Here is a 12470-nt window from a genome sequence, read left to right on the forward strand (position 1 = left end):
CCCATCCACTCTTTTTAATTCTGTTTAATTCATAATTAATCCATTGAGTGAATTACTTTGTGCTGATGGTAAATTCTACAGAACCTTTTGTTAAATTGTTTTAGTTAGGCCATTAATTAAGTGCTTTAATTTGAATTTCATTTTTTAATTTAAAAGTCAAAACCTTTAAACTGTTGATGAAGGGGCTCAGTTTGATTAAGGGACTTCAAGATTCCATGGGAAGATCTCCCTTATTCCTTTGATCCTTTCCCATTTCCAACCTCCACACAGCTCATTTTTGATTATTTTTGCTTTCAGATTGCTCAAATTTAGGTTTTATTTTGCTTTTTCCCTGAGCTTTGCCCATCCAGTAAAAGCTGCAGGCTGAGCTTTGCCAAGGAGCTTTGTCACGCTTTCTCTTTCAGATGAAATCCACTTTTTTCCAAAAGGAATCCTTAAACCTCTCATTCCTGCTAAAGCAATCCCTGTCCTGCTGCCAGGGCTGGAAATTTAATTGGGATTGAGATGGGAATTCCAGCACTTTGGAATAGGAAATCCTTTCCCATTCCCAACCTCCACGCAGCTCATTTTTGTTGATTTTTTTTACTCTCAGATTGCTCAAATTTAGGTTTTAGTTTGCTTTTTTCCCTGAGCTTTGCCAAGGAGCTTTGTCACGCTTTCGCTTTCAGATGAAATCCACTTTTTTCCACATTTCTGCCATTGATTCCCTAAGGAATCCTTAAGCCTCTCATCCCTGCTAAAGCAATCCCTGTCCTGCTGCCAGGGCTGGAAATTGAATTGGGGTTGAGATGGGAATTCCAGCGCTTTGGCTCTGTCAGCCTCCTATAAAACCGTGTCCAAGCTGCCTGAAAAAATTCCTTCCCTCTCCTGGCTGCTCCCAGACGTGATGTGAGAATCCCTGGAAGCTGCAGAGGAGCTGGAAAAGGGGATTGAGCCCGACCTCTGCCTGTCCCCGGATTGCAGCTGGGTCATTCCTCCTCCTCTGGGCACTCCCCATGCTGTGAGGGATCCAAGAAAAGCAGTTTGGGCAGGAAAAAAAAAGGGAAGGAAAGAAAGGAATCCAAGGAAAAAAAAAAAAAAAGAAAAATCCAAGGGAGAAAAAAAAAAAAAAAAAGAAAAATGGAAGGGAAAAAAAAAAAAGAAAAATCCCTGCTCTGGATTTTCTATCTCCTGTCCATGTGCTGGGGAGATCCATGAGGAGCTCCTGGCTGGTGGGAATGCCCCAAATCCCGGGATAAGGGGTCCCAGGCAGGAATCCCAGGAACGTCCCAGCTGTGGGACAGGACATTCCAGGAGCAGGGCAGGCGTCCTGGGAAGGGGATTCATCCCACCAGGGATGGCTCCTGGTAGAATTCCCTACAAATCCATCCCAATCCTTGTCCCGTTCCTGCTGGGCATTGCCTTGGTTTTCCCATCCAAACCCCATGGATGTGCACGTGGGTGTGTTCCCCAAGTACTGGGAATGTAATTTTGGAATGTGTCCCTCAGCAGGTGGGGCTGGATCCTCCTTGATCCCAGGATGGAATTGAGGATCCTGCTCCCCTTAGGAATGTGGGAGCTCTTGCAGCACCTCTGGTTTGCTCATGCATTTGGGATAGATCCATTTGGGAGGGGTTAATTTTGAAGGGTCTGTTTGGGAAAGGTTCATTTGGGAAAGAGTTCGTTTGGGAATGTCCCCGTGGGGATCTCATTTCCTCCTGTTGGTGAGCACCCCCTGGGGAAGAAGGGCCAAATTTCTGTCCCAAATTTCTGTCCCCAAATTTCTCTCCACCTCCCAAACCTGCTGCGTGCAGCGAGGAGGGAAGAGGTGGAATTTCAGCGGGGCTGGGAGGTGCAGAGAAAGGTTCAGAGGAAGGGATGAATATTCCAAGGTGGAGGGTGGGAGCAGGGAAGGAGCAGGGTGGGCACGGATGGTTGGTGGAGGAAGAGCTGAGCCAGCTGGAAAACAACAGTGGGAAGGTGGGAAGGGACAGGGGGGATTTGTGGTGGGACCCTGGGTGAGCCACCTGCAGCTCCTGGGATCCAAACCCACCCGGGGCTGTGTGGGTGACAATGGCCAGACCCATCTGGGGACACTGGGGCTGTGTGGGTGACAATGGCCAGACCCATCTGGGGACACTGGGGCTGTGTGGGTGACAATGGCCAGACCCATCTGGGGACACTGGGGCTGTGTGGTGACAATGGCCAGTGCCCATTGTGGACACCAGGGCCCTGTGGGTGACAATGGCTGGGCCTATATTGGGACACTGGGGCTGTGTGGGTGACAATGGCTGGGACCCATGTGGGGACACCGGGGCTGTGTGGGTGACAATGGCTCCATCAGGGGACACCAGGGCTGTGTGGGTGACAATGGCCACACTCATCAGGGGACACTGGGGCTGTGTGGGTGACAATGGCTCCATCAGGGAACACCAGGGCCATTTTGGTGACAATGGCCGTCAGGGAACACCAAGGCTGTGTGGGGTGACAATGGCTGGGACCCATTGGGGACACCAGGGCCCTGTGGGTGACAATGGCCAGGGCGTATTTGGGGACACTGGGGCTATGTGGTGACAATGGCTCCATCAGGAGACACCAGGGCTGTGTGGGTGACAATGGCTGGGACTCATCTGGGGACATCCGGGCCATGTTGGTGGCTCTGGTCCTCTGGGGACACTGGGGCCATGTGGGTGGTAATGGCCGAGACCCATCTGGGGACACCAGGGCCATATTGGTGCTTTGGCCATCAGGGGACACTGGGGCCATGTGTGTGGGGAGGTTGGTGCTGAAGGTGCTGGTGACAAACCCAGGGATGACCCAGCAGGAGGAACTGGGAGATCCCTCCTGGGGTTGTCCCTTCCCGGTGGGTTGGTGGCCATGGCAGGAACAGCTCGTGGTGGGATTTGGGATGGCCATGGTGAGGACAGGGACACCAAACTGGGGGAGGTTCTGGAATCCCTACGGACCCAACGGAGCAGCAGGGGCAGGAGATGGGACAACAACAAAGCCTTGGAAACTCCAGAGATGGCAGCTTTAATCAGGAACCTTCCCGGTGACGCGTCCCCTGCTCCCTGCTGGGGACAGGAACCTCTTCCCTGCGCGTGGAAACCTCCGGAAGGAACGGTGGGGGAGAGCAGGGAGGAGGAGGAGGAGGAACACGGATGAGGGGTCGCTCGATGGGTCACAACCAGCCCAGGCCGATGTCACAGCCGGCCATCTGTCCCCTCGGGTGGCCCCCAGTCACTTCCTGCGGCCGATCTGCGCCATCAGGTGCGCGTTGGCCGCCGCCTTGGCCCGCAAGTTCTTGGCCTTGGCGATGTTGAAGAGGATGTTCATGATGTTGGTGGGGACGTCGAGGGACAGCGTCACCTTGGTGCGCCGGTCGCTCTTGGCCCGGTTCTGCTGGCCCTTGCCCTTGCCCTGCGCCTGGGACGCGTATTTGTGGTGGCCGTCCCCTGGGAATGTCCTTTTCCCCAGCTCCTCCTCCTCCTCCATGTCCTCCTCGGGCGCCTCCTCCAGGGATGTGGATCCGCGCTTGTCCAGGACGGTGTTGTCCTCGGGAAGGATCCGCCGCGGCTCCGAGAGGGCGGCCTGCAGGCAGCTGAGGATGGAGGCGGCGCTGGACAGGCTGAGGGCGCGGCCGGCGCCGGCGGCTGCCAGCAGGACGAGGAGCAGCAGCAGCCTGGGGTGGGACATGGCGCTGGCCTGGCCCGGGGACACCCGGGAGGGCAGAGAGCGAGGTGAGCTTCCCGTGGAAAGAGAGATCCTCATCTCCTCATCTCCTCATCCCTTCCCCATCCCTGAACTCCCTTTCCTGCGCTCTTGGAGTCACCTCCCAGGTCCCATCCAAAGGTTAGAGCAGGTGGGAAAGAGATTCCTTGGGATGCAAGCTCCAGGCCTTAGTTTTGGGGTGCTGGTGGGAGATTGGCTTCCTTGGAGCTTCCATGGAATTTCCATGGAGGTGAGGGTTTGGTCTTTGCTTCCATGGAGCTTCCATGGAGAGGAGGACTTGGCCATTCCTTCATGGAGCTTCCACAGAGAGGAGGACTTGGCCTGAGCTTCCACAGAGCTTCCATGGAGCTTCCATGGAGGGGAGGATTTGACCTTTCTTCCATGGAACTTCCACTGAGAGGAGGACTTGGCCTTTCCTTTCTGGAGTTTCCATGGAGAGGAGGATTTGGTCTTTCCTTCATGGAACTTCTATGGAGGTTCCATGGAGAAGAGGATTTGGCCTGAACTTCCATGGAGCTTCCGTGGAGGGGAGAATTTGACATTTTTTTCACGGAATTTCCATGGAGAGGAGGACTGAACCTTTCCTTCGTGGAGTTTCCATGGAGCTTCCACAGAGCTTCCATGGGGGTGAGGGTTTGGCCATTCCTTCATGGAGCTTCCATGGTTTAGAGGATTTTGCCTTCTCTTCATGGAACTTCCATGGACAAGAAGCATTTGGCCCTTCCTTCATGGAGCTTCCATGGATGAGAGGATTTGGCCTTTCCTTCATGGAGCTTCCATTGAACTTTCATGGAGGTGAGGGTTTGGCCTTTTCTTCCATTGAACTTCCATGGAGCTTCCATGGAGAGGAGAACTTGGCCTTTCCTTCATGGAACTTCCATGGAGCTTCCATGGATGAGAGGATCAGACCTTTCCTTCATGGAACTTCCATGGAGAGGAGGAATACTTAGCCTTTCTTTCATGGAGTTTCCATGGAGTTTCCACAGAGCTTCCATGGAGGTGAAGGTTTGGCCTTTCCTTCATGGAACTTCCATGGAGCGTCCATGGATGAGAGGATTTGACATTTCCTTCATGGAATTTCCATGGAACTTCCACGGAGAGGAGGATTTGGCCTTTTCATAGTGGATTTTCCATGGAGCTTCCACAGAACTTCCATGGAGGTGAGGGTTTGGTCTTTCCTTCATGGAGCTTCCTTGGAGAGGAGGATTTGGCCTTTCCTTCATGGAATTTCCATGGAGGGGAGGATTTGGCCATTCCTCCATGGATCTTTCATGGATCTTTCATGGATCTTTCATGGATCTTTCATGGATCTTCCATGGACCTTTCATGGATCTTCCATGGATCCTCCACGGCACCCTCGTGGCTGCTGCAGGCCCCGTTTGGAACCCCATGGATCCCTCTCCAGCCCCTGGAGTGTCCCTGGGTGCCACCAGCTGCCACAAAGGTGACGTTCCCTGTCCCCTGCTCACCCCGGAGCCACCAGAGATGTTCCTCAAGCCCATCCCACCTCCTCAGTCCCAAAGGGATCTGGGAATGCTGATCCCATGTGATGGCCCTGTGTGCTCCGGGCTTACTCCATCTCCAGGAGCCTCCTACTTGAAATATGGCCATTTTGGGGTCTTTTGGGGTCTTTTTGGCCTGTTTTTGGGGGCTGTAAATCCCTGGATAGCTCTCCTGATCCACAAATCCTCCCCATCTCCCTTTATCCCCACCTGACCTCTCCCAGAAATCCACCAAGGATCTCTCGTGGGGCTTTTTGTCCATTCCAGGATGGAAAAATGTCCCCAGCCAGCCCCGAGGCCACGCGGGCTCTCCAAGCGCCTGGAATCCTGCTGGAATTCCCAAAAACCCTGGAACCCTGATGGAATTCCCAAAACCCTGGAGTCCTTCTGGCATTCCCAAATCCTGGAATCCTGCTGGAATTCCAAAACTCTGGAATCCTGCTGGAATTTCCAAACCCCTGGAATCATTCTGGCATTCCCAAAAACCCTGAAATCCTTCTGACATTCCCAAACATCTGACCTCCTGCTGGAATTCCCAAAAGCCTGGAATCCTGCTGGCATTCCCCAAACCCCTGGAATCCTGCTAGCATCCCCCAAACCCCTGGACTACTCCCAGAATTCCCAAACCCCTGGAATCCTGCTGGCATTCCACAAACGCCTGGAATCCTTCTGGCGTTCCCAAACCCCTGGAATCCTGCTGGAACTCCCCAAAATCTGGACTCCTGCTGGCATTCCCAAAAACCAGGGATGCTGCTGTCATTCCCAATCTTCTGGCCCCATCTTGTGGCCAGCGGCTCGCACGGCAATTCCCGGCCGGAATTCCATCCCGGGCGTGGCGGGGACCTCGGCTGGGGCTGGAATTCCATCCCCGATTTTGGGGTTGGGAGCAGCGGATTCCATCCCGTGGAGCAGCAGGAGGTGTCGGGGATGCCCCTGGGAATGGGGGATCCATCCAAACTCCATCCACGCTCTGGGATCTGTCACCTGCTCAGCCGCGGTCCCCGAAATCGCCCATCCCCATCCGTGGAGGGGGATTTTGGGAAGTTTTATCCCCTAAATTCTGCCCTTTGCCATTCCTTGGAGAGGGAAGGTTGGGCAGGTTTATTCCCTTTAATTCTGCCCTTTATTGTCCATGGAGGGAGAGATTTGAGAAGTTTCATCCCCTAAATTCTGCCCTTTGCCATGCCCTGAAGTGCAAATTTTGGGAGGGTCTTTTCTCCTTAAATTTACCCTTTGCTGTTCCTCAGAGTGAGAATTTTGGGCTGATTGATTCCCTAAATTCTGCCCTTTAGTGTCTCCTGGAAACAGAATTTTGAGCAGGTTTATTCCCTTTAACTCTGCTCTTTATTGTCCAGGGAGGGGGAGATCTGGGAAGTTTCATCCTCTAAATTTTACCTTTTTGCTGTTCATTAGAGAGGGAATTTTGAGTGGGTTTATTCCCTTTTGGTCTGCCCTTAGGTCTGTCCACGGAAGGGGAATTTTGGGAAGTTTCATCCTCTAAATTCTGCCCTTTGCTCCCTTGGAGTGGAAATTTTGCGAAGGTCTTTTCCCTTTAAATTTACCCTTTGCTGTTCCTCAGAGTGGGAATTCTGGGCAGGCTTATTCTGTTTAGGTCTGCCCGTGGCTGTTTCTTGGAGGGAGAATTTTGGCAAGTTTCACCCTCTCAATTTTGCCTTTTGCCATTCCTTGGAGTGGGAATTTTGGGCAGGTTTACTCCCTTTAGGTCTGCCCTTTATTGTCCATGGAGGGAGAGATTTGGGAAGTTTCATCCTCTAAATTCTGCCCTTTGCCATGCCCTGAAGTGGAAATTTTGGGAAGGTAATTTCTCCTTAAATTTGCCCTTTGCTGTTCCTCAGAGTGGGAATTCTGGGCAGGTTTTTCCTTTTAAAATTCTGCCCTTTATTGTCCAGGGAGGAGGAAATATGGGAAGTTTCATCCTCTTAATTCTGCCTTTTGCCATTCCTTGGAGTGGGAACTTTGGGCAGGTTTATTCCCTTAATTCTGCCCTTTATTGCCTATGGAGGGAGCGATTTGGGAAGTTTCATCCTCTAAATTCTGCCCTTTGCCATTCCTTGGAGGGAGAATTTTGGGAAGTTTATTCCTTTCACTCTTCCCCTTGCCATCCCTTGTGGGGAGAATTTTGGGAAGGTCTTTCCCCTTAAATTTGCTTTTTGCAGTTCCTCAGAGTGGGAACTTTGGGCAGGTTTATTCCCTTTAATTCTGCCCTTTGCCATCCCTTGGAAAGGGAATTTTGGGAAGTTCTTTCCCCTTAAATTTGCCTTTTGCTGTTCCTCAGAGTGGAAATTTTGGGCAGGTTCATCCCTTTAACCCTGCTCTTTGCTCTCCATGGAAAAAGGGAGAGATTTGGGTATTTCATTCCCTGAACTCTCCCCTTTCCCTCCTTCCCAAGGGGAGATTTGGCTGTGCCAATCCTCCCTCAGGATTTCAGGGATTTCTGCTCCATTTCCATTCCTTTGCCTCCCATTTCACCCCTTCCCTAAACCCCAAAACCCCCAAATCCAAAACCCCAAATCCAAAACTCCCAAATCCTCCATAATCTCCTCCACCTTTCCCTGGATCTGGATGGGAGAGGAAGAGGAGCAGCCATGGAATGATCCAGGGAAAGCTTTTCCTGCAGGATCAAGGGAGGAAAACCCTTTCCAGGCTCTCAAAACCCACATGGGATCATTGAGAACCCCAAATCCTCCTTTCCTCCAGCCCCAAATCCCACATTTGGCCATTTAAACACGAGCATATCCCCGGATTTAATTTTTCTTGGAAAATAAAATTAGGGGTTTTTTGAGATTTGGGAACAGGGGTTTTTCCATGTGATCCAAGCCTGCGATCCCGAATGGGATGAAGATTCCTCCCACCCCAAAATTCCCTTTTTTCCCCAGCTGTGTTTCACCTCCCTCCACCCTGAGCTCCTGCAGGATGGGATGCTCGGGGTGGGAATTCAGGGAATTCAGGGATTGGGGATTTTCCCACCCCCAATCCTGGATGGGAACGGGAATGTCCCCAAAGCCCCGGGATGCTCCTGCCCCGCCTGGAATCTCATCCCCCTCACCACGGACTGAACCCAGCCCCTTTTCCTGGGATTTTTTCCAGCTTTTCCCGCTCAACAAAACTCCGGGAATCTCAGCTGAGCTGAGGGAAAGGCGGAACAAGGGGAAAACGCGGCTGAGCCATCCACACCCATTCCTGCTCCTCGCCGGGATGGATATCCTGGAAAAGGAGCAGGGATGAGGAAAAAAAACAACAAGGAAAAGCTGATTTTTGTTGGGATTTGGGTTTATTTTTGATAGGGGTGGGGAGGGGTTGTGCCCCTCTGCTCCAGGAAGTTTTTATGGAGCAGGAAAAAAGCTGGAATTGGGGTTTTCTCCTTGCTAAAAAAAAAAAAAAAAAAAAAAAAAAAAAAAAAAAAAAAAAAAAAAAGAGCAGGAAAAGGAGGAAAAGCGCCCGCGGTGGATGTGAGGAAATGGGAATTAAATCCGCGCTGCTGGAGCCGCTCCTCCCGCTGGGAATTGCTGGGAGAGCCGGGAGCGTTTTCCAGGAATTTTACTGGGATGCTGCCGAGCCTGAGAAACCTCTGACAGCTCGGCTGGGAGGGAGAAAATTCCCTCATTCCCCTCGTTCCCCTCGTTCCCCTCATTCCCCTCGTTCCCCTCATTCCCCTCGTTCCCCTCATTCCCCTCATTTCCCTCATTTCCCTCGTTTCCCTCATTTCCCTCGTTTCCCTCATTCCCCTCATTCCCCTCATTCCCTCATTCATTCCCCTGATTCCCCTCATTCCCTCATTCATTCCCCTCATTCCCCTCATTCCCTCATTCCCCTCATTCCCCTCATTCCCTCATTCCCCTCATTCCCTCATTCCCCTCATTCCCCTCATTCCCCTCGTTCCCCTCATTCCCCTCATTCCCTCATCCCCTCATTCCCCTCATTCCCCTCATTCCCCTCATTCCCCTCGTTCCCCTCGTTCCCCTCGTTCCCCTCGTTCCCCTCATTCCCCTCATTCCCCTCATTCCCCTCATTCCCCTCATTTCCCTCATTCCCCTCATTCCCCTCGTTCCCCTCATTCCCCTCATTCCCTCATTCCCCTCATTCCCTCGTTCCAGCCGGGAACAGCGGCATCGCCGCCTCTCCCTGCGGCGGGGGACCGGGATGGAGCGGGATTTCCCCAGGTAGGTGCGGGATAAATCTGGGAATGGCACCTGGAGAACCCCCAAACTCTGCCTGGCGCTGCCCCCGCTCTCCCGGGGCTTTTCCCGGGGCCGATTCCCAAATTCCGGCTGGGATCGGTGGGATGGGGGGGTGGCTGTGCCTCGCTCTCCTCCCCAGCCCTGCAGGGACAACAGGGATTTATCTCCCTAATTTTGCTTTTTCCCAAAATTTCCCAATCCTTCCCGTTCTGCCCATTCCAATCTGCCTCCCAAAATCGCTGGAATAATAAAAAAAATATTTTTCCTAGGAGGGAGGGCGAGGGGAATTACGAATCCCTGGATATCAAAATATCTTGGATTGCTTTTCCCTACCTTGCTTATTTTTTTTTCCTTCCCAAAAAACCCTGGAAAATTCCGTGTCTGGAGCATGGATTTGCCTCCTCCAAGAACGTTTTGCCCTTCCCAACAAAGATTTTGTGGGAAAATCAATTTGTAAGGGAATAAAACTCAGGAAAACAGCCCAGGATGGGATCTGGATGTGGAAAAGTCTCTCAATCCCTAAAAAAAACCCCAAACCCTAAAATCTGATTTTCCAAGGAAAACACTGAAATATTTAAAGTTCCTGCAAATGGGGGAATAAATGAATCCCAGGCACTCACCTGCTTCTCCTGGATGCTTGGGATGGGAAGAATTTGCTGTGGAATCACTCCCAGGAAAGAGGCATCAGGAGCCTTTCCCAAACTTCTCCTCCCTGATTTTTATTTTTTATTTTTTTTTCCCAGGGATTGGGATACTTTTCCCCCTCTCTCTGGAAACCTTTCCCCCCTCCCTGGTGTATTTATAAAAATCCCAGGGATCACGGGGTTGGAGTCGTGATTCCAGCCTTGCTTGGGAATGATTTCATTCCAATGAGGTCAGAGCGAGGCGGTGACGTCACGGAGCCGCTCCCCATCCGCAGGAAAAACCGGGAATTGAGGGGGGAACGACGTCAAATCCCGAAATCTGGGAAGAGTCACCCCCAAGCGGGGCTGGCGTCAGTGCTGGGGTTTGTAGGATCACCTTTGTCCCCGGGGTTTGGGGCAGGGATGTTTGAATTCCGAAGGTTTTTCCGGCTCCGAGGATGCCGTGGATTGAGGTTATCCCAAAAAATGTGGTTTGTTCCCCCAGTGCGGATCTGGAAGGGTTTTCCCTGTTTTTTTCAATTTCCAGGGGATTTTCTCTTCCCACTCATGCAGGGAAAGCCTTTGGGAAATGGGAATTTTGGGAAAGTTCTTCCAGGATTTGTTTGGTGGGAGAGGATGGGAAGGACGAGGTGTGGGATGAGGGGGAAAAGCTGCAATTCCCTAAAACTCCAGCAGGATTAACTGGGATTTGGGATCATCCCAAAACAGCAGCAGGTGGGCAGAATTCCCAGTTTGGGCTCCCAGCACCAGACTGGTCCCAGTGAGCCTGGAGGGGAAACTCCTGGAATTCCCCAAGGTTTGGGAGCAGAAGAGGATTGGGATGGGGATTTGGGAATGGGGATGGGGATTTGGGAATGGGGATGGGGATTTGGGAATGGGGATTTGGGAATGGGAATGGGGATTTGGGAATGGGGATGGGGATTTGGGAATGGGGATGGGGATTTGGGAATGGGGATGGAGATTTGGGAATGGGGATGGTGATTTGGGGATAGGGATGGGGATTTGGGAACAGGGATGGAGATTTGGGAACAGGAATGGGGATTTGGCAGCAGGGATTTTTCCATATGATCCAAGGAAGATCTCAGGTCCCTCTGAAGGCTCCCACCATGGATTTGTGGCTGGGCTGGATTCTCCTGGAGGCTCCAGGACCAAATGATCCAAAATTCCTTGCTGGAACTTCCTTGGAAAAGCCCTTGCCGAGCTGGAGGGGAGCAGTTATCCCTGGGAATGGGGCAAATCCTGCTAAAAATGGGGAAAATCCCTGCAGAAACCCCTGGAGCCAGCAGGGACCCGGGATGGGCTCTGATTTAGGGTGGGGAGATGTTCCCAATCCCAGCCTGGAGAGAAGGAAGAATTCCCAGAACTGTGGGAATTCCTGGATGAGGATCCAGGATCTGAGCCGGGAATGGTGGGAGCTCCCCTTTGCCCCAAACCTTGGGAATTCTGCCCAGTCAGGATCCTCCTCCCCAGCAATTCCTTCCTTTCCCACCTCAACACGGAGCTTCCACCTCCTGGCATGAGGTTTTGGTTTCCCTCCTTCCCTGAGGCCTGGATGGGAATTTTTTCTCCAAATGTTTGGAATTTTGGAGCTGTTTCTGGGAATGAAAACTCCCAGGTGACTCCAACACGAGGGGCTGGGTGGGAAAATCCACCTGAGGGATTTTTCCAAGGAAAAGGTTCAGGGCAAGGGACTGAGAGATTTCCCCACCTCTGGATCCCATCCTGGGCTGTTTTCCTGAGTTCTATTCCCCCATAAATTGATTTTCCCCACAAAATCTTTGTTGGAAAGGGAAAATATCCTTGGAAGAGGCAAATCCACACTCCAGACATGGAATTTTCCATGTTTCAGACATGGAATTTTCATGGTGGTTTTATTAAGGAAAAATAGGGAAAAGACGGCAGCAAAAAGAAGGAATTTCTCAGTTTATCCCTTGAAAAGCAAATCCGACTTTTTTGGCTGCCAAGGTTTGGAATTCCTCACTCTGAGAGGAGAATTTGATGCAGGAAAATTGTGTTTCCAAGGGAAAATTCCATCAAATTCCAAAATTCCATCAAAATATCCCTCGGGAAGGACAGAGCTGAGCCAGGGACATCTGAGGGCACCCCCAGGACCCGGAGGCCCCAAAAGTTTCCCTGAAAAAGTCCCGGGTTTATGAAAAATGCAGGAAGCGAGGAGCAATCCCACACACGTCCCTGGGACCCCACCTCTCCTCACCTTTCCCTGGAGCTGAATTTCCTGGAGTGAATCATTTGCTCATTAAAGTTTCATCTCCACGAGCCGGGGAAAATCGGGGATTTGGGGTCATGCCACCCCAGGAACTTCGAAAACACAAAAAAAAATCCCAAATCCCAGAAGTTTTGCCTGGCCCAGGAGATCCCATTTGGTGCTTCCAGCACCAGAATTCCATGGGGGA

The 12470-nt window shown here is 51.8% G+C and overlaps 1 protein-coding gene across 1 annotated transcript; it reads right to left on the minus strand.

Annotated features, from left to right (window-relative positions):
* Window positions 1–2996: 2996 nt before the first annotated feature.
* On the minus strand, window positions 2997–10194 carry UCN3 (urocortin 3). Its single transcript, XM_059473095.1, has 2 exons — window positions 10033–10194; window positions 2997–3684 (listed from the first exon to the last, which is right to left on the minus strand). Exon 2 carries the CDS (start codon window positions 3673–3675, stop codon window positions 3220–3222), a length of 456 nt encoding a protein of 151 aa, XP_059329078.1. The 5' UTR covers window positions 3676–3684; window positions 10033–10194; the 3' UTR covers window positions 2997–3219.
* Between the last annotated feature and the right edge of the window lie 2276 nt (window positions 10195–12470).

The sequence above is a fragment of the Ammospiza nelsoni genome, chromosome 5 (genome assembly GCF_027579445.1).
Source record: "Ammospiza nelsoni isolate bAmmNel1 chromosome 5, bAmmNel1.pri, whole genome shotgun sequence".
NCBI classification, from domain to species: domain Eukaryota; kingdom Metazoa; phylum Chordata; class Aves; order Passeriformes; family Passerellidae; genus Ammospiza; species Ammospiza nelsoni.